This window comes from Siphateles boraxobius, unplaced genomic scaffold (genome assembly GCF_051911475.1).
Source record: "Siphateles boraxobius isolate OS27281-9 unplaced genomic scaffold, OSU_SipBor_1 14, whole genome shotgun sequence".
Lineage (NCBI taxonomy): Eukaryota > Metazoa > Chordata > Actinopteri > Cypriniformes > Leuciscidae > Siphateles > Siphateles boraxobius.
This window is the reverse complement of record NW_027508744.1, coordinates 349,135-371,500: the sequence shown is the minus strand read 5'-3', so window position 1 is coordinate 371,500 and position 22,366 is coordinate 349,135. Positions and strand designations below refer to the sequence as shown.

The 22,366-nt window shown below is 42.3% G+C and overlaps 2 protein-coding genes across 7 annotated transcripts in view; one reads left to right on the top strand and one right to left on the bottom strand.

The window, feature by feature from the left end:
• fhod3a (formin homology 2 domain containing 3a) overlaps positions 1-8,861 on the top strand; it is a 93,398-nt gene extending 84,537 nt beyond the window's left edge. For 4 of the 6 annotated variants that reach the window (XM_077230147.1, XM_077230151.1, XM_077230149.1 and 1 more), the window contains 5 exons: positions 1,242-1,446; positions 3,140-3,163; positions 4,298-4,496; positions 6,262-6,420; positions 7,426-8,861. In XM_077230147.1, coding sequence (XP_077086262.1) covers positions 1,242-1,446; positions 3,140-3,163; positions 4,298-4,496; positions 6,262-6,420; positions 7,426-7,505 — 667 coding nt within the window. In that variant the 3' untranslated portion in view covers positions 7,506-8,861. Of the gene's footprint in view, positions 1-1,241; positions 1,447-3,139; positions 3,164-4,297; positions 4,497-4,824; positions 4,916-6,261; positions 6,421-7,425 lie in introns of those variants that run through there. The other 2 variants (XM_077230148.1, XM_077230152.1) reach the window with 2 other exon arrangements.
• A 568-nt stretch (positions 8,862-9,429) lies between these two features.
• On the bottom strand, positions 9,430-19,042 carry LOC143738163 (glutathione S-transferase A-like). Its single transcript, XM_077230142.1, has 6 exons — positions 18,774-19,042; positions 18,572-18,637; positions 15,185-15,290; positions 12,359-12,477; positions 11,726-11,814; positions 9,430-9,895 (listed from the first exon to the last, which is right to left on the bottom strand). The coding sequence occupies exons 1-6, from the start codon at positions 18,939-18,941 to the stop codon at positions 9,763-9,765; spliced, it is 681 nt and encodes a 226-aa protein (XP_077086257.1). The 5' UTR covers positions 18,942-19,042; the 3' UTR covers positions 9,430-9,762.
• Positions 19,043-22,366: the final 3,324 nt, after the last annotated feature.

The following is a 22,366-nucleotide window of genomic DNA, read 5'->3' as shown; positions in this document are numbered from 1 at the left end:
CCTCCATGTGCATGGTTCCCCCGCTGGGCAACCCCCACATGTGTATTTCCACTGTAAGCCTCCTTGAGCATGTGTCTTTCCCTCGGCCAGCCACCTTGCCACCCCTGGGGTTGAAAGATTCCACCCTACGGGCTGGACACTCCAGTGTTCTTCCATATGCTACCCTTGGTATTCCTGTGTTAAGTTGGAGTCCTTCGTCCGTGCCAGTCTCACGACAGGGAGCTCACACTTATGCAGGGTACTGGAAGACAGCCGAGAGGTGGCGTGATTAGACTGGTACCCCTGTTTCGTCGTCACTCGACTTAACTCAGACTGACTACCAAAGGGAACGTCTCGGTTACGTATGCAACCCTCGTTCCCTGAGTAGGGAACGGAGACGTTACGTCTTCCTGCCACTTCCGCTGGAACGCCGAGTTCAGTCTTGGCTCCTTAGCAGGAAACACATCTGCATGTTGCCAGCGTCCTTCCTTATATACCCACGGGGTGGGGCAGAGCTACGCTATGCAAATTCCGCAGACCCATGGTCTTTCTTTGCCATTGGCTTGTTTTTTAATACTCGAAGGTGATAGGCTTCTAAGCGAAACCCCCATTTCGTCGTCACTCGACGTAACGTCTCCGTTCTCTACTCAGGGAACGAGGGTTACATACGTAACCGAGATGTTACCGGCCATTCAGAACTTCTACTAGCCAAAACTAGAAGAAAGTAACCAGATTAACCTCATCACCGCTTATTTATATATATATAAAATTTGGATTTCATACATTCATTTCTTATTCAAACAAAATCCTGTCATCCAGCATCTTCTCTCTTCCTCTTTCATCCTCTTCACCAAAAATTTGTTTTAGACAGATCAATGTAGTACAAAGAGCATCAGACAATGTGGGGTGTTTAAAAATAATGTCTTTTTTATTAACCGAATGCTTTTTAATCTTCACTTTTGTTCAATGCGAATGAACAAGCGCGCCGTTATTTGTTGCGTAGTGACGTGTGTGTGTGTTCAAGTGAGCCAGATATGAGCAGATTCTGCACAATACGCTGTATGTAATATATCATTATGAATCACAAGTATTTGGGTTAGACAAACTTCCCCAGCAAACTGAGTAAATATAATAAAGTAACCCTCTAAATTGGCTCGTGATTTGACAGTGTTTCCCGCCACTTGTATGTGTTTGTTATGGTTGGTGGATGTTCATTTCCAGCCCTGATCCTGATGGTTGTGATGCGCTTGTTTCCGCTCCAGGTTTCACTCGTTCCTGCTGTTCCTGGGACACCCGGCCTACAGCGTGCGGGACATCAGTGTGACGCGCTTCAGTAAGATCATCAGCGAGTTTGCACTGGAGTATCGGACCACACGCGACCGCGTCCTGCAGCAGAAACAGAAGCGGGCCAATCACAGAGAGAGGAACAAGACACGCGGCAAGATGATCACAGACCTCAACACACCGGTGAGATTCACACACACTTCATTTATTAGACAGACCTCAACACACCAGTGAGATTCACACACACTTCTCATGTCAGTGTTAATGTTCCTGAAGAAGCGTGATGATGTGTTCTGGCCTCTTCAGATCATTATTCGCTCGCCTCTGTTGACTCTCTGACGTGTGTGTGTTCTGCTGATGGTTTATCCCAGATGAGATATGGCTTGAGTGAGTTTGCAGCTGTATACACACGGACACATCGGGACTGAAGGAACACATGGAGCAGCTTCGCTGTCCTCCATCAGTTTCATTCTTGCGTTTGCTTCACTTCTACGTGTTACACATCCCTGAAATGCTAATAAGCTAAACCCATAGTTGGGAACAAATGTTGGATTCGGTGAGAGGAGGAAGATGTGCTCTGATCATCAGAGCTCACGTACAGGACCTGTTTGAGAGCTGTCAGTGATTTAATTATTCACTGATGTGACACTATGAGTCTCATTATTCCTATCATTTTTATCATGACACTGTTGTGATATTATTCTTGCAACTTTTACAAAAATTTAAAAAAAAAACTCTACAGGCAAAGAACATAATTGTGCTCTAAAATCCACATTAGTTATGAACTACTGAATACCAAACAAAAAGAAAAACAGTATTATCACCCAGTTATTGGTCTAACTAGGTCTCTGCTGATTTGTTGGAGTTCAGGAAAATCAGGTTAGAGTTCTGATGATTCAGTGATGTGGGCGGAGCTACAGTTCTGATAATTTAGTGATGTGGGCGGGGCCAGAGTTCTGATCATTTAGTGATGTGGGCGGAGCTACAGTTTTGATGATTCCGTGATGTGGGCGGGGCTAGAGTTCTGATAAATTAGTGATGTGGGCGGGACTAGAGTTCTGATGATTCCGTGATGTGGGCGGGGCTACAGTTCTGATGATTCAGTGATGTGGCCGGAGCTACAGTTCTGATAATTTAGTGATGTGGACAGGGCCAGAGTTCTGATAATTTAGTGATGTGGGCGGAGCTACAGTTTTGATGATTCCGTGATGTGGGCGGGGCTAGAGTTCTGATAAATTAGTGATGTAGGCAGGACTAGAGTTCTGATGATTCCGTGATGTGGGCGGGGCTAGAGTTCTGATAAATTAGTGATGTAGGCAGGACTAGAGTTCTGATGATTCCGTGATGTTGGCGGGACTACAGTTCTGATGATTCAGTGATGTGGGCGTGACTAGAGTTCTGATGATTCCGTGATGTTGGCGGGACTACAGTTCTGATGATTCAGTGATGTGGGCGTGACTAGAGTTCTGATGATTCAGTGATATGGGTGGGGCTACAGTTCTGATAATTCTGTAATGTGGGCGGGACTAGAGTTCTGATGATTTAGTGATGTAGGCGGAGCTAGTGTCTTGATGATTCCGTGGAGTGGGCGGGACTAGAGTTCTGATAATTTAGTGATGTGGGCGGGACTAGAATTCTGATGATTCAGTGATGTGGGCGGAGCTACAGTTCTGATGAATTTGTGATGTGGGCGGAGCTAGTGTTCTGATAAATTAGGGATGTGGGTGGAGCTAGTGTTCTGAAGATTCCGCGGAGTGGGCTGGACTAGAGTTCTGATTATTCAGTGGTCACCCAAAATCAAAAACACACTACTTGAGACTGTAAGCCGTCTGTTCATTCTTCATTTCTCTCTCTCTCTCACTCTCTCTTTCCACAGACTGATGATGAAGAGGAAAGTGAGGTATGAGGGTGTTTGTTCTGCTCTCTGTCTGGCAGATATTAACCGTTAACGTCTTAATAACTTGATGTTTGTTAAAGCTCACAGCATCACTGATCCAGTCTCACTGTATAAGCCTGTACAGATTTACTAACCTGGAAATGCTCAGCAGTTGTCTTGATTTGGTCTGGTGTGTGTGTTGAAAGTTTCAGGTTTATGGTTTATATAAATCTCTGTCTGTTGTGTAGATTATATGTGTGCAAATGATTCTTTACATCAGAAATTCCCAAACATTTTTTGTCAGCCAGACCCATTTGACCTGAAATATTTTCTTGAAGTTGCAATAAGATTTTAAGTTTAATATTTATTTATCAACAAATTCACATGTTCATGGTTTTCTGATGTCAGTTAATGGTCACATGACATGCAGGTAAACAAATCAAATATGTATGTTTTAGTGTTTTATTTTGATTGTTTTTATTTTAATATGACAAATATCTTTTAATCTTTATTTTAATATTATTTATTTAATTTGTTTTACGATTTAATTCATTTTTTTATGATTTTATTCATTTAATTTTTTTATGTTTGAACTTAACATGATTGTATTTTTATTTTGATCACTTTTATTTTAAATGTACTTATTTTAACGACATGTTTATGATTTTATTCATTTTACTAAGTGTTTAGTTTTGATCGCTTTTATTTTAAAATTATTTATTTTTTACTTGACATTTTAATTATTTACTTGACATTTTGATTATTTTATTAATTATTAACTATTTTCATCACCTAACTAACCCTAACCCCAGTTTGGGAAACTCTGTTAAATGTCAAGTCAAGTCTCCTTTATTTATATAGCGCTTTTTAAAATACAGAATGTTTCAAAGCAGCTTTACAGAGGTAACAGGAAAATAATGCAACAAAAGTTTGTTTCTAGAAGAAAATAGCGTCACAGTCCAGCTTAAGGAAGTTCAGTGATGGCTCATTTTTTTTGTACAAAAGTGATTACAGACAGGAATCAAATTTTTCCAAAAGATCAGGCAGCTGTAATCATGCTAAAAGATGTTCTTGTATAGTGACAGTGTGTGTGTGTGTGTGTGTGTGTGTGTGTGTGTGTGTGTGTGTGTGTGTGTGTGTGTGTGTGTGTGTGTCCAGGCGGGTCGGGTGTGTGTGAGCAGCAGTGCTCCTCATGTCGGGCTGCAGACGGAGCCGCAGGGTTTGTGTCACGCTGAAGACACCGCCGAACACGAGCAGATGAAGGCGGTGCTGAAGACCAGCGTTCAGAGCAGCGACAGCAGCGACACCACTGTGGTTCCAGTCCTGCGCACACGCACACGCACACGAGCCAGCAGAGGTGAGACACACACACACACGAGCCAGCAGAGGTGAGACACACACGCACACGTGCCACTAGAGGTGAGACACACACACGCACACGAGACAGCAGAGGTGAGACACACACACACACGCACACGAGCCAGCAGAGGTGAGACACACACACACACGAGCCAGCAGAGGTGAGACACACACACACACGCACACGAGCCAGCAGAGGTGAGACACACACACACACGAGCCAGCAGAGGTGAGACACACACACACACGCACACGAGCCAGCAGAGGTGAGACACACACACACACGAGCCAGCAGAGGTGAGACACACACGCACACGAGACAGCAGAGGTGAGACACACACACACACGCACACGAGCCAGCAGAGGTGAGACACACACGCACACGAGACAGCAGAGGTGAGACACACACACGCACACGAGACAGCAGAGGTGAGACACACACACACACGAGCCAGCAGAGGTGAGACACACACACACACGAGCCAGCAGAGGTGAGACACACACACGCACACGAGCCAGCAGAGGTGAGACACACACACACACGAGCCACTAGAGGTGAGACACACACACGCACACGAGCCAGCAGAGGTGAGACACACACACACACGAGCCACTAGAGGTGAGACACACACACGCACACGAGCCAGCAGAGGTGAGACACACACACGCACACGAGCCAGCAGAGGTGAGACACACACACACACACACACGCACACACACACGCACACGAGCCAGCAGAGGTGAGACACACACACACACGAGCCAGCAGAGGTGAGACACACACGCACACGAGCCACTAGAGGTGAGACACACACACGCACACGAGCCAGCAGAGGTGAGACACACACACACACACGCACACGCACACGAGCCAGCAGAGGTGAGACACACACACAAACACACACACGAGCCAGCAGAGGTGAGACACACACGCACACGCACACGAGCCAGCAGAGGTGAGACACACACACACACACACACACGAGCCAGCAGAGGTGAGACACACACACACACACGAGCCAGCAGAGGTGAGAAACACACACACACACACGCACACGAGCCAGCAGAGGTGAGACACACACACACACACACGCACACGAGACAGCAGAGGTGAGACACACACACACACGCACACGAGCCAGCAGAGGTGAGACACACACACACACACACACACGAGACAGCAGAGGTGAGACACACACACACACATGCACACGAGCCAGCAGAGGTGAGACACACACATACACACACAAGCCAGCAGAGGTGAGACACACACACACACACACACACACACACACGAGACAGCAGAGGTGAGACACACACACACACGAGCCAGCAGAGATGAGACACACACACACACACACACACACGAGACAGCAGAGGTGAGACACACACACACACACACACACACACGCACACGAGACAGCAGAGGTGAGACACACACACACACACACACACACACACACACACACACACACACAATCACCACAGCATTAAAGGGGTTCACCCAAAATGATCCCATGATTTACTCTCCCTCAACTCATCCTAGCTGTATGTGACATTCTTCTCTCAGATGAACACAATCTGAGTTATATTAACTAATGTGATAATCTTCATGTTTGGGTGAACTATCCCTTTAACATTTAGAACGCACTGAGATAAACGGACCTGCATCCTCATGTGTGTGTGTGTGTGTGTGTGTGTGTGTGTGTGTGTGTGTGTGTGTGTGTGTGTGTGTGTGTGTGTGTGTGTGTGTTTCTCTGTAGGACGCACCCCATTGGCCGCTGCGAACGAAGAGTCCCGGTGTGTGACGGACGACGCTGCTGATGACATCATGGACAGGATCGTGCGTTCGGCCACTCAGAGTCCCAGAGAACGAGCGCAACCCCGCGAACGACGCCGCTCGCGCGCAAACCGCAAATCACGTACGTTAATCTCTTACAGGAGGAGTTCACTTCAGAATTAAAATCTCCTGATCATTTACTCTCCTCCACGTCATCCAAGATGTTCATGTCTTTCTCTCTTCAGTCGAAAAAGAAATGAAGGTTTTTTGAGGAAAACATTCCAGGATTTTTACGGGACTTCAAAGTCTCGACACGATCCAGCCGAGGAAGAGTCTGATCTAGACAAACCAGCGACATTTATAACTAAATAAACATTTATATACTTTAAACCACTAATACTGGTCTTGCACATCCACGACTTCACGCATGATGTGATCCCGCTGAAAGGTCACGTGTTCTGGTTCATAAATGTAGAGTAGGGCGATAAACTCCCTTTTTTTTTTTTTTTACTCCAACTTCAAAATTGTCCGACATCGTTGTTTTACCTTGTATTTTTTTTGTAAATGGCGTTTGACTTAGTCTTTGCACATTGGCTTTGTAAACACTGGGTCGTTTCTTCCTCCTATGTCACGCTTTCAACCTCATTACGTAATGCGTGAAGTCTTGGATGAGCAAGACCAGCATTAGTGGTTTAAAGTATATAAATGTTTATTGTGTTATAAATGTCACTGGTTTGTCTAGATCAGACTCTTATTCCTCGGCTGGATCGTGTCGAGACTTTGAAGCTGCACTGAAACTCACATTTGAACCTTCGACCCGTTGGACTCCATTGAAGTCACTATATGGAGAAAATCCTGGAGTGTTTTCCTCAAAAACCTTCATTTCCACTGAAGAGAGAAAGACATGAACATCTTGGATGACGTGGGGAGAGTAAATTATCAGGACATTTTAATTCTGAAGTGAACTAATCGTTTAACCCTGTGAAGCCTGACATGAAATAATAGACTTTTTGAAATGGAAAAGTTTAGACTTTAGGCTTAAATCAAAAGAAAAAGTTTGCATGTGTGTTTATGAGATTAATAACCGTTACTGTAGCAAATGTTATTGATTAACGCTGAGATGCTTGTGATTGTCGTTGTGTCTCAGTGAGAAGGACTCTGAAGGGTGGTCTGACCCCAGAAGAAGCACAGGCGCTGGGACTCGACACGTCGGAGATGCCGGTGTAACGGGACGTCCCGACTGAACCACACTGCCTTCCCAGAACTCACCTCAGGACAACACAGCACCCCAGACACCACAGTAAAAACATCTTTTGAACGAATCACCTGATCATATATAGAGTGACGTCACTGCTCCGCCTCCTTTACATGCGTTTTATTCTAAGCCACGCCCCCTCTCATTACATCACACCTCACCAGCCAATCACAAGCCTGCACTGTGACTTTTTACAATGAGTGCAAATGAGTGAAACGACGTCAAAGAAGAGGTGAGAATATGTTTTTGCCCCTGACTGAACACTAACTCAGGGTTTTGACTCTATTCTTCATTTTAATTATTTCTATTTAAACTCGTCTCGAATGGAAAACACAGAGGAGTGATGAAATGAAGCTTTAAATCACTTTGTTCGCATCAGTCAGATCAGTAAAATTGTTTTAATCAGACTGTGGTCTGATCATTTTTGTTTATTTATTATAAAATGTATAAGATAAGAGCATTAATTATGTTTATTTTTTCGGTTTTGGACCGTGAAACTGGTTTTAAACACACTCAACGTTTCCACCGTCGGATTTTTTATTGTTGAGTTTTATATCTTTTGCCATATTGCAATTCTGGTGTGTTTTAAATGACGTGGGTCTGTGCTTTTTGAAAAATGACCCGTTTTATGATGGCAAAAACCCTCTGCTGTCTGCTGGTTTCTGTAGGCGTCTGTTGTTTGAGTGTTATAGTAGATTTCAGTGTGCCTTTGACACAGAAGGAACTAGAATAATAAACTCTTTCATGTGGTTTGGCCAAATCTACCGATCGTCACATCATGCGTCTATTATTACATTCGATTTGTTCTCCAGTCCTGCTTCTGATTGTGTGTTTCCAAGGAGTTTTTGTTGGTTCAAGCTGTAATAAGAGCCATGTTGCACCTTAACGTCCATTAATATGGGATTTTTATGAGAAAACAAGACTTATATAAATAACTAAAGATATAAATAACTAAAGATTGATATGAAATCTACATCAGATGCATTCTGTCTCCAATAATTGTTAAATGTACAGAACGATGAAACTATTTTTGAGAATGATCGAGACTGTAAAAATTGTAATGCCCTTTTTTTCCTGTAGATCGCTGTCTGATAAGATTTTTCTGTACATGTTAATTTAAGAAAGTGTTTTAGAGGACGTGCTCAGATCTCGTCAGCAAAAACAGTAGTTTTTAGTTTACATTGTTTGAACAGACTTGCACGATCCACACACTCGTCTGTTTTACGCCTGTAATGTTTAGTTGTGAACAGAATGAAAGCCTTGTACTGTCACATGTTTCCACTGATCCGCATGCGTTCACCGCCGGCAATAAACCCTTTCTGAAGAAAGACACTTGTTTGTTTGAATCTGTGTTTCTGAGATAATCCTTCAATACATATAAACATCTTTGTATGAATGCATTTTATTTATTTTTAATTTTAATGATTTGTTCACTTTAAAAAATGGTTATTTTAACTGTAAAAGACTGTAAAACGTATTACCCTTAAAACCTGTTAATTGGTTAATAGTAAGCACTATCAAAGTCCTTTCAAGGAAAGTCTCGGGCGTCCAATATCTACTTGAATGGGGGAATCCGAAATCTTAAAAACTTGTCGAACTCATATTTCAAATAACGCCATCCGACATAAAATGTGCCACAAATGTTTCTTATGCTCGAATAGCTTATAAAAGCGGACCAGCCCCGTTCTTCCCGAAAGTCCAGGAAGAACTGATCGTCAGCACACACTCGCCGCTCGTGGAGTTTATACAGCGGATTACATTGAAAACACAGTAAGTCTGCTAAATATGCTAAAAAGTAAACAAAAAAGACCCCATTTCAAACTTAAAAATATGGTTCAGTTTTAAATTATTAGCACAAAATCAATTTCTTGTAATGATGATAAATATTTCCCTCAGTTTGATCAGGATAAATCTTTATTAATCCCAAATAACATGTTAATCTGCCATTACAGACAATAACAATGAGCTTCATCTTTAGAAATTGTTCAAAAAGTGCACAAACGAAGCGTCCTGCTGGATGGGGGACAGTGACAGAAGAGATGAACGTCACACACACGACAGATGCAGCGATGTGAACGACACCACAGATGTGCTTTAGCAGTTGTAGGTGGGAACTGATTCTTGCATAAAGGACTGTTAGAAAAACATCATAGGCAATTACTGAATATATCAAAGCTGAACTTTATGGAAAATGCATGTGATCCGCTGTTGAAGACGTGTGGATGTTCCTCACAGGTTCTTCAGTGTATCCTGACCCTCGGGTTTCTCCAGCCAGTGTGGAGGCCAGCTGGCTTTAATACTGGGACGCTCCTTCACCATTTCATAATACTCCATCAGTCTGGGACATTTCTCTTTAGGACAGCTGTTAACCAGTCAAACAGATCAAACATTAAACCAGTCCAACATTAAACCAGTCAAACAGACTAAATATTAAAGGGATAGTTCACCCAAATATTTAAATTAGCCCATGATTTACTGATTTACAAATACAATCTGAGTTATATAAAAAAAATGTCCTAGCTCTTCCAAGCTTTATAATGGGACTCAATGGATATATTTTTTATCCATCATAAAACTATCTATCCATGATAAAAGTGCATACACTTTAATGATGGATAGATGAACTTAAATGGATTTTCAAAAAAATATATCCATTGACTCCCATTATTAGGCCGTGTGTGTCCACCAAAGCGTTTTTTCACGTGGCTGGCGTATTTTTCCGATTGTTTTCAATGGGAGCGCCGCGTTTTTTAAACGGCATGAGCGCAACGAGTATGGAAGGATTATTGGGTCAGATTGAAAACAATGTCTAAAACTAAAAGTTTTAAACGAAAACTAAAAGTCTAAATCTGAAACAAAATTCTAAGTCGAAAATTCTAAGTCGAATTTGGTATTTAGGATTGGGCATTTAGCCATTTAGGATTTAGGATTGGGAATTTGGGGATTGAGGAGTGTATGCAAATAAGGAGGCGTGGGCCAAATACTGGAGGCTGGGTTTGAAATGTCTGGAGCGCAGAGGCACCTTATGGACAGCAGAGGGAGCTCCAGTGCAGGAGCACACTGGCAGAGCGTCCTCTTCAAAGTGAAAGTTGTCGTGCTCTGCCATCCACGTTAACAATGGCAAAGCCAGAGCTAGCATCTTGGTTGAGACAGGCTCGTCCTCAGACTGATAGCACTCCTTTAACTGGTGACTTTGTGTGTGAGGCCACATAAATGTTACAACGCTGTTATTAAGTTGAAGTTATCACATTATAAAGTACAGTCCTCGCTCCAGCCTTGTTGACTCGCTCTGTTTGGTTTCATTACAGTGTGCTCCTGCACTGGAGCTCCCTCTGCTGTCCATAAGGTGCCTCTGCGCTCCAGACATTTCAAACCCAGCCTCCAGTATTTGGCCCACGCCTCCTTATTTGCATACACTCCTCAATCCCCAAATTCCCAATCCTAAACGACTAAATGCCCAATCCTAAATACCAAGTTCATTTTCGACTTAGACTTTTAGTTTTAGACTTTTGGTTTTCAATCTGACCCAATAATCCCTCCATAAACGAGGCACTGAGCGTTTTTTTTTTTTCACGTTGAAGCGCTGAGCGGCCGGCATTTTTTACTAGTCGCCGAGTTGAAGAATGTCCAACCACAGTGGAGAAGGGGCGGGGCTAATATCACACCGACCAACCGCCACATTCTGCTTGTTCAACGTCAACAAGCATAATAACAGAACAAAATAATTTAAAACGAGCCAGAGAAAATACGTTACACTGTATCGAAATTTTTATATAGAATCAAGACAGAAACAAAATATGTGTTAAATGAGGTACTAATAACACTTTTGCGGATATTACGTATCATAACAAGCAAAGTGTCTCAACTGAAGAAAAAAAAACGCTGCGCTGCCAAAACGCTCTGAAGCGCCACAGCTAGGCGTTTTCAGCAGAGCGTCTAGCGTTTTCAGCTGGCTAAAAATGCTTTGGTGGCCTAAAGCTTGTAAGAGACAAAACATTTGTTAATATAACTCTGATTGTAATCGTCTGAAAGAAGAAAGTCATATACACCTAGGATGAGTTGAGGGAGAGTAAATCATGGGATAACTAAAATTTTTGGGGGAACTATCCCTTTAAGTCAGCCTCTGATCCCAACCGTAACCTGACATTATGATTAATCATGCTGTCTAAGGAGGATTGATGGATTCACTCACTGAAATCGTGGGAAAAATGCGATAACGGGGAAACAAACCACGTCCGCCATGGTGAAGTTCTTGCCGGCGAGGAACGAGCCTTTACCCATCTGACCAACACAAGAGACCGAGTTTATTAGCACGACAAATAAGGGTTCAAATTCAATGGCCAAATGTTAATCATAATAGTTGCCAATAGTTATCCTCTATTTAAAAAGCAGGAATTTAACAAACTTGGCCTTCATAATGCAATTAATCTAAAAAAGAAATGGAAAGTTTGCATTTACTTGCTCCAGGAATAGCCATTGTTTTCATCTGCTGTTGTGAGTTATTACATTTACATATATGGAAATATGAAGAAATCATCTATGGATCAACATGCATTGTTCATAATGAGACCAGGAATCTGTTTACATAAATGGATCATTTATATTGCTAATAAATCGAATAACAAATAATTTCAAGTTTGATTTCATAAAAGACATTCAGTAATATTGATTGGACTGAACTGACACTATCAGTACTGAACTGATTTAGCTGAATTTGACTAATATTTGATGAATTTGAACTGATTTCGTTACGTGGCACTTGATCTCTGTAAAGCTGCTATGAAAGGATCTGTACTGTATAAAGCTGACGGCTTTAAAACACAACCTTCTCCAAGTATCCGTCCCACAGTTTGAGCTCGGTGACGAGACTCTCTCTGTTCCTCTTCAGGGCCGACTCGTGCCGCTTTGCTTCCGGGACGGCCCACTCGTAGAAGGCCACGTCGTCTGCACACACAAGAGTTCAACAGGAGATAACGGGTGTTTATTCTGCTGATGTAGAGCAGAGAGAGCATGTGACCGGACGACGACAGCCAATACACCACATCAGTACTATTATAAACTGTGTTGAAGATCTAAGTGATGCCCGTATATTCTCCTCTGAATTATACACCATTTATTTCTATATAAGATACATTTTTTTTGTGTGTGTGTACAGTAAAATATGCAGATTAGTCTGGTTGAAAGATGAATCAAATGTAATATACAGTATAACAGTATTACAGTATAACCACTGGATCGCAGCACGGGACTATGTTCAACAGGGTTGAGCAACTCTTATTGCTGAAAACGAAGTTCAGACTTATAACACAATTGTTCAGGCATAATCCTTTTATCAGATAAAGCATTCGGCAGTGCTCGAAGGCGGGAAAGGTGCCGGTACTCTCTTGCACTGGCAAATCATGACATTTGAGATTTCTACAGTGAAAAACAAAACTTGGAGATATTGCTGGTACAACAACAATTTATTGTTTTTTATTAACAACATGAATGCATTTGAACAAGTGTGTGTGTGTGTGTGTGTGTGTGTGTGTGTGTGTGTGTGTGTGTGTGTGTGTCTAAACCTCTGTTGACATGTCTGGCTCTGGCACACTCGTTATTTTAGTATCTTTCTGAAGCCAGGCTAACACTACGACTTATAAACTGAACACACTTCTTAGTTTCTAGGTTTTCAATTTCAGCAGTGAAAAATCAGTTACGGCCTGTAAAGTTACAGCTGTATCGAACTAGCATCCGTTAAAAAGCGAACTTCTGATGTGGGCCGACTGCTTGCCTTTACATGATTCGCCAAGATCTGAACTAAGTCACGCAGTGCCCTCTGGGTAATGTAGTTTATGTAACGTTAGGTCATTACCAATCAGTGTCAGGGGTCAGTACGGCTACATGCGAGAAGTAGCGGTACGCAAGAAAAAGTGCAGGTACGCTTAAGAGTAAAAAGTAGAAGTGCCGCTACTGTGTACCGGTGAGTACCGCCCACTTCCGGCGCTGGCATTTGGATATATTTAGGCATGATCAAAAACAACTACGTCACAATTTAGATTTTATTTTTTGTTTAAAATAGTTTCATTTTCTGGCTTCACTGACTAGTAAACGGTTCACAACTGCTCCTAAGATCTGTGTGTGTGTGTGTGTGTGTGTGTGTGTGTGTGTGTGTGTGTGTGTGTGTGTGTGTGTGTGTGTGTGTGTGTGTGTGTGTGTGTGTGTGTGTCTGTGTGAAGTGAGAGAGAGAAAAAGAGTAGGAGAAGCAATTTCTTAGGCCTTATCTTTTAATATCAATTTGAATAAAATAAATGCATATAACCAGTTCATTTGCAGTGCCCTGACTATATAGTTTTACATAATTAGTTTATTTATTTGGGTTAATAAAAATATAAAATGACCTTAACAAATACATCTGGAAGTACAACATTTTGAGATGCAAATCGTTAGCCTTGCCTTGCCTAGCATGTTTTTATGCTAGGCAAGGCAATTATGCTATGAGGCTAACGAAATGATACATTTATAATCACTTGAAACTGACCCATGACATCCGGTCACATGCAGTTTATCTGAACTTAGATGATCTGATCATACTGGCTCAGAAGAAAACAGAGGATTCAAATGACTTTACATTTACTGGCTTTTACCTCATATTTCCCATCATGCACAGTTGCCCTGAAGTGAAGGGCTGGCGTAAGGGTTTGGGCCCGTTATCGCTGCTTGCAGCTATATTTATTAATATTTTGATATTTATTAATATTTTGATGCTTTCCTGCGTTTACATATGTAAGAAGTTCTTATGTTCAGTAAAACACTTAGATCACTTGTTTGAAGGTTTCTGGACTGTAAATAAAAAGGCTGCCATGTTTCCAAATGCAATAAATAATTTCTGATTGCTTTGAGATATTAACACAAACTGCGGCCCAGATGCAGTTATCGACTGTGAACAAGCCCAAACTTGATATAATTTATGACCTGTCATTCACTTTATACTAGCCGTCATGTCAAACATTAATAATAACCAAATAAATCAATTTATTGCATCACTTTTCTAAGGTTTTCTCAGCAGTGTTGTAACATAACCTCCAAACATGATCAAAATCTATTCTCTTCAAAATTTTAAAGGTTTCTATCAAAGGAGACCATGTTTTTTTGATACCTTGTTGTTGTTTTTTTGGTAGAGTCATAAGCCAATACATTTAAGTTTGGCATTTGAAATCATGTGAAATCATTAAAAATGCCTTCAAGCTGACAGTGACAGTCCCTCTGTAGTCAGTAATATTAACCCTTAAAACTCATCTTTGATCACAAAAATAACATATTTAGAAAAAATGATTCATGCCTTAAAATATCGTTACTGTAACTCGACACTCCAGCCTAATTTAGTATACGCGGTTCTATGAATATACAAATGAGCCCCGCCTCCACTCACTCAGAGATCCACTAATGTTGCGTGTCCATTTATGTGTTATTTATCCTTTATGTTAAATACAAAATTAATCATGTTATTTCAATGTTTTTACATGCCAGAGACATAATGGTTGTCAATTAATACACACTTGTCATGAACATGAATTTTTTTGTCATTGTAAACCGGTAACATAACTGTGTGCTTGAGTAACTCTGGTATTATTTGGACAGCTTTAAATGTACATTAATTATTTAAATCACTTACACATTTTCTGCTGCAGGTTGTTGGTCTCAAACATGCGCTGGTAGACGAGCGCCTGTTCTGCTGGATCCTCTGGGATCAGACGGGCTCCTTGAGACTTGAACGCACTCTAGAAACCAGAAACATTTATCTTGTTTTTCTTATTTATATTTGTCTGTGATGTGATCCTCATCTTTGTGTTTGGATCTGTTTGGAGCAATTGTTATAACTACTCTTCCTTGAAAAGCGTGAATTCCATTTCAAAAGCAAAAGCTGAACAATTATTTGAAGGTTGAGCTGCGTGCTCATTGGCTACCGATACAGCAGGAACCAATCAGCTTTGCCCTATAGAGAATGGTGTGATTGCAAGCGGATTGAGTTACAGTCATACACTAACCCTAACCCTAACCAGTCTATATCCAATATAAGCATATAAACATGGAAAGTCTACATTGGAACTTTTAAATCAATATCTACTCTAAACTGGAATAAAATATCACTTAAAGGATTAGTTCACCTCAAAATTAAAATTTCCTGCTAACTTAAGGCGGGCGTACACGGTGTGATTTTTTGCTGTTTTACGAGCTCGCAGATGATTTTTTTCACTCGGGAGAAATCGCGTGTAAATCAGTTACGCTCGCATGTCGCGGCTCGGATCGTGTGCGAGGAAGATACGAGCCGAGCACCTCTCGATAATTTTTAAGCATGTCGAAAAGGTTCGGGAGCTGTCGGCTTGCATTCGTGAGGTGTGCACGGTTGAATGAGCCGATTTTGTCGATCTATCTGAATTTGACCAATCAGGAGCTGAGAAAATCCACAGAAGAAAGACGAAAATGGTGTGGTCTACAAGACACACTGCTTCAATTAATGTTTTTATGATGACTTTGTGAAAGGTTAACTAAACAGCATCTGCCGTGTTCCTGCCGGCCAGTATTTGCCATATTTCATTCTGTAACATACAGATCTGTATTATGCTATTGTTTTTGATAGTGTTATACATTTCTTACAGATTCTTACACGTCACGCTGATCATTGCGTTTGTATCTTCCTAACAGCAATTACAGTTTGTCTAACAGCCTAATCTTTTTTTTTATTAATGCCGACAGAACAATGTTGCCAGATATTGCTACGAAAAACAAGCAAAAACAAAGAAATTATAAACATCCGAAATAAGTTCAAAGCTTGTGTTTTGGAAATAAGATTAATATATCACGAACCACTTTAATAAAGACTTCCTAAAGTGTGACATTAATCCAAAAAACAAGTCCAGAATATTACTGTCACCTTTCCATTATGTGGATCTGGCAACGTGGGATCTGGCACCCGCGCACTCACTCACACGCGCTCAAGCCCCGTTCACTGCGCTAGCTTCTCGCAGCAAAATGAATTGCAAACACTCACATGATGAGGTGGTTTAAATGGCTAATTAATCATTCAGAGAGCTTGAAATTTTATTTTTGAATGTGTAGCCTACCGTAACTACGTTTTTTAACTTTTTAACACACACTCACACACACACACACACGCAAGGGTGACCGGACGTCCGTTTCCCGGTGCTGAAAACGAGCCTATATATGTAGCAAAATAATCACGGCTTGTATCAATATTTTATATGCAGTTATGAGAGAGTTTTTGCCGCGGAACTTCGTGCGATTTCTTCGGAATTCAGCAGGTCGTAAAATCGTGTCGTATATCACTGCCTCCGTACGATTTTCGGATAAACTCACTCGTAAAGTGTGCGTGGACATACGATCTTCCGACGGTCAGAATTCGCACCGTGTACGCCCGCAACAGCCCGACAACCAGCATTTTGAAGTCCAAATCAATGCAGTTTCAAAGGTCTTTGAAGTGCTTCAACGGCTGTGCACGATCACAATCACAACTGAGGAGGAGGGGCTTATCTAGCGAAACGATAGGTCATTTTCAACAAAAAAATAAATATATATACTTTTTAACTACAATTGTTCGGATTGAGCTGATCTGCAACGCGCCGGGAACTACGTCATCACGCTGAAAGGTCACGCTCGATGTCGCCGGCGGAAGTACCGCCCCACTGTTTACAAAGCGACCAATACAATTTGAACTATCCTCCTTCGCACGGTCGAGTGGGCGGTACTTCCGCCGGCGACATCGAGTGTGACCTTTCAGCGTGATGATGTAGTTCCCGGTGCGTTGCAGATCAGCTCAATCCGAACAATTGTAGTTAAAAAGTATATATATATTTTTTTTTTTTAATTAACCTGTCGTTTCGCTAGATAAGCCCCTCCTCCTCAGCTGATCGTGCACAGCCGCTGAAGCACTTCAAAGATCTTTGAAACTGCATTGATTTGGATTTCAAAACGCTGGTTGTCATTGAAGTTCATTATTCAAAGAAAAATCCAGAAATGTTTTCCTCAAAAAAACGTATTTTCTCTTCCACCGAGGAAAGAAAGACATGAATATCTTGGATGGCATTGGGGTGAGTAAATTATTAGGAAATTTTAATTTTGAGGTGAACTAATCCTTTAATTTAATGCTCTTAGCTTTTCTAAAACCCTTGGAAACTAGTACAAAGTGATTATTTGTAACTTACCTATCCCAGTTTGATAGACAATATTAATATTATTGTTGTTTATTCGGACTGTAATCCTGCGAGATGTCGCAGACTCAAACTTTGTATAAAACCGAAGGAAACGCATTAGATCACAGATTTTTTTTTGTCTCATATTTTGTGTCCCTAAACTGGCATAGTCATGGAAAAATATGATGGCAGTTTGAAATATATTTTAATGTTTTTGCGGTCTTTCACAAAACGTGTTCCACGAGAACATTTGCGTTTGCTCAAAAATATTGAAATATGTATTTGTTTATTTTTGTGAACAGCTCATAACCATCTAGTAAGAAAGCCCATTTTCACCACATAAGAAAAAAAAACTTGCTTTTTTAAGTCATAATTATGACAAAAAAATCTAAACGATGACATACTAATTCATGATTATGAGATGAAAAGTCGAAACTTTGACTTTTCATGACAAAAAGTTGACAAACACACATAATTATGACATAAAGCTTACTATGTTATGATTTCTACTTTTGATCTCAATTATGATTTAGTATGTCATAATTATGGCTTTTACATCATAACTTTGACCTCTTTAGTCATTAAGACTTACCAATTTATTATTATGTGGCTTGAATGGGCTCTCATGGTCTAGCGAGTTCAGTCACGCTTAATTTCCCGCATTTGGTAGGAGAATATATATATGTATATATAAAATACACACAAAAATACAGACATTTTTATTTATTTTTTGGTCCTGAGCATCTTTTCTTATTCACAAGATTTATAACACTTTTGTATTGTGTTTGTAAAAATTAGTCACAGGTGTATTTCTACGAGCGCTTAAGGAACTGTTTATGACACTGATTTACCTCCAGATACAGACACGCGGCGAAAGACTCGTTCACGATGAGGTCTCCGTGCTTGAATGTTGGAAGCTGCAAAATAAATAAATGTGCAATGTTCAAAAAACATTTGGTAAATATCGTGTCTCTTTATCAAAGTAGCATTTGTAGTAAACACGTAATGCAATCACCAGAAAGCCCACTCAACAGGCGTCGGTCTGAGACGCACCTGAACTCTGGGGTTGAGCGCCTTCACTTCTGCACACTGATGCTCTTTCTTGTCAAACGACAGAAGTTTGTGTTTGTATCCCTGCAGTTTCTTCTCCTCCAGCGCGATCATGACCCTCCAGCAGGGAGGAGAGCCGGAGGCCCAGTAAAGCATCATATTCTGCGCCATAATGTCGACTGACTTTAATCAGAAATGTTGTTACAGATTTTGTTTCGTTTCGAGGTCTGGGCGTGGCCTGTTCGCAAGTTCAAGGAGCATGCGCAGTCTACGCTCGTGTGAAGAACGAGAAGCAGCCTGAAGATGACGTTGGTAGGCTACTTAAAGGAATAGTTCACCAAAAAATGAAAATTATCCCGTAATTAACTCACCCTCAAGCCATCCTAGGTGTTTATGACTTACTTTTAGCAACACACTAGAATATAAAAAGATATCTTTATAATGACAGTGAATGGTAACTGAGATTTTGAAGCTCCAAAAAGCGCATCTATCCATCATAAAAGTAATCAATATCAATACGACTCGTGCATTAATAAATGCTTTCTGAACCGAAGAAAAATATCCTTTTAAAGCTTTATAAACTATAATGACTCTCATCACAAATCAAGTCAACTATCAGTTAATGATTAAACTAAGTGCATACAACTGATATTAATTTAAAATATCTATAGCTTCCTATAAGCCTAGTGCATAATTTATTTCACTTGATAAACTGTTAGTTAATTACTATTATTAATAGCATATTAAATTAATTGAAAATCATTCAAGTAAAGGAAAATTTGTTTAAATTTAGTTTAAAAGAGTTAAATGTACAAATATTTCAGTTATAAAAAGAATGTAATGATGTTCAATTAGCAAGAAAAAACGATTAGCATATAGTGTAAATAGCTATATGTTTTTTAAACAGTATTTCGCTGTAATTCCTACTGTTGACTCTTATCAGCCTGAAGAAGTCCACATGATAACCTGAAGATATGATAACCACATGATGATGAAGATAACCTGAGCTGAAGCTGAAAACGACTCGGTTACTAACGTAACCTCGGTTCCCTGAGAGGAGGGAACGAGTATTGCGTAAGTAGCTTAAGCTATGGGAAAACTCCTTTTCTCGAGAATATTGAAGTCTTTATGTAAAACGCATTGCAGCTGCACAGCAGACAGCAATGAGCGAAGGAGCTCGGTCATTGGCTGTGCTGCGGCAACTTGCTCGAACCAATGACGGGGCGACTCTGAATGCGCGACCAATGAGCGCGCCCGCGCGTCAGAGCCCGCCAAGATGGGCGTATTTAGAGCTATTTATTGGACGCCCCGTCATGAGAGTTCTTTAGGTTAAAACGACTGAAGCGAACTAACCAAGCACAAGCACGGCAGCTTACGCAATACTCGTTCCCTCCTCTCAGGGAACCGAGGTTACGTTAGTAACCGAGTCGTTCCCTTTCGAGAGGTCTCTCCTATTGCGTAAGTAGCTTACGCTATGGGAACACCATCCAAAACGCCGCACGTGCTGAACTTCGCCTTATGATAGCCAGAGGCAGGTGCCTGAGCTAAAAAAGCAAAGTTATCATCCAACCAGACGGCAGAGGCGAGCTTTATATGTGGGGAAAAAAGTAAAGAGCGGCCAGAAGGCGCTCAGTGTGACACAAGCACATACATAATCTAGATACGAACTCATAGTTCTACTAGTATCATGCTGATAGTACATTGGAATGCAATGTCGGGACCTGTAGGTTGTAAAACCTGATAAATGTGGACGGTGAGGCCCAGCCTGCCGCCGCACAAATATCCTCGATCGGTATCCTGCTCGACCATGCCCAGGAAGAAGCCACACTCCTGGTGGAGTGTGCTTTGACTGCCCAGGGGCATTGAAGTCCCTTAGCTTCATAAGCCAGAGCTATAGACTCAACTATCCAGTGAGAGATTATCTGCTTTGAAACGGCGGAACCCTTCGTACGGCCGCCAAAGCATACAAACAGTTGTTCTGTCTGTCTGAATAGGGCAGAACGCTCCAAATACACTCTGAGAGCCCTAACGGGGCAGAGTAGGTTAGCGTCGTGTTCGTCTGCTGGAGATGATAGCGCAGTTAGGGAGATAACCTGTGCTCTGAAGGGAGTGGTGAGCACTTTAGGAATATACCCATGTTTTGGCCTAAGGACGACCCTGCAGTCGTTAGGTCCGAATTCCAAGCAGGCAGCGCTTGCCGAAAGCGCGTGCAGATCGCCCACTCTCTTGACCGAGGCAAGTGCCAGCAAGAGCGCAGTTTTAAGCGAGAGCTGCTTAAGGTGCACGGTTCTGAGTGGTTCGAACGGGGGCCTAGGACAGTAGCTAGGTCCCAGATCGGCACTGAGGGGGGGCATGAAGGGATCATCCTCCTAGCGCCCCTTAGGAAACGAATAATTAGGTTGTTTCTTCCCAATGGACGTTCCATCATTGAGCGTGGAGGGGGAGCGGCCCGCATCCAGAAGCCCTTGTAGAAAAGCGAGTACGTTCGTAATCTCGCATGTTTCAGGGTTCAGGCCCTCTACGTTACACCAGTCACTGAACACTTTCCATTTCTGGGCATATAAGCGTCTCGTGGAGGGCGCCCGCGCCTCAGGGATGGTTTTTAGCGCTCCACTCGTGAGGTTCCTGGGAACCAGTTGAGGGGCCATGCATGAAGGGCCCACAGATCGGGGCGGGGATGAAATATCATCCCGCTGGCCTGACTGAGGAGGTCTGGCCTCAGTGGAATCGGCCGTGGTGCAGATTGCATTTGCATCATATCTGGAAACCATGTTTGGTTCTTCCAGAGGGGGCTATCAGGAGCACTGTGTTTTTCTCCTCTCTGACCCGACTGATGACCTGTGGCAGCATCGCGATCGGGGGAAAAGCATATAAGGGGCGGCTCGGCCAGCTCTGGGCGAGCGCGTCCGTGCTTTTCGTGAAGAAAAGAGGGCAGTGTGCATTCTCCTTGGAGTCGAAGAGGTCGACCTCCGCCTCGCCGAAGATTTTCCATAACCACTGAATCGTCAGCGGGTTGAGAGCCCATTCTCCTGGGAGAATCTTGTCTCTGGATAGCATGTCTGCCCCTTGGTTCAGCGCGCCTGGCACATGCGCTGCTCTCAGCGAGCGCAAGTTGTGCTGGGACCATAAGATGAGTCTCCTGGCCATTGAATGCATGGAGCTCGACCTGAGTCCACCCTGGCGATTTATGTACGACACTACCGTCATGTCGTCCGTTCGGACCAGGACGTGTTCGTTTTTTAGATGTGGAAGCAGGGCTCTGAGAGCCAAAGCGACCGCTTTCTTCTCCAGACAGTTTATGTGTAGGCGCTTCTCCGGGCTTGACCAAAAGCCGGAGAAATGCCTGCCCTCGTAAAGGGCCCCCCAACCTATTTTGGAGGCATCTGTTGTGATCATCTTTCTCCTTGTGTTCACACCCAGACTCACGCCTGACTGGTACCAGTCGGCGGCTTTCCAGTGCGTTAGGGCTTTTATACAGCCGTGGTTCGCTCAGATTAAAAGGTGGCCCGAACGCCACGCGTGAGCAGGGACGAGGCTCTTGAGCCAGCGTTGGAGAGGACGCATATGCAACAATCTTAGCTGGAGTACCGCCGATG

Excerpts from the sequence above, each read along its gene's own strand:
- LOC143738163 (XM_077230142.1), bottom strand. The coding sequence starts at position 18,941 with ATGGCGCAGAATATGATGCTTTACTGGGCCTCCGGCTCTCCTCCCTGC. Across the intron at positions 12,478-15,184 it reads CAACCTGCAGCAGAAAATGT|ACGACGTGGCCTTCTACGAG; the intron begins GTAAGTGATTTA and ends TTGTGTGTGCAG. Across the intron at positions 11,815-12,358 it reads GGGACGGATACTTGGAGAAG|ATGGGTAAAGGCTCGTTCCT; the intron begins GTTGTGTTTTAA and ends TGTGTTGGTCAG.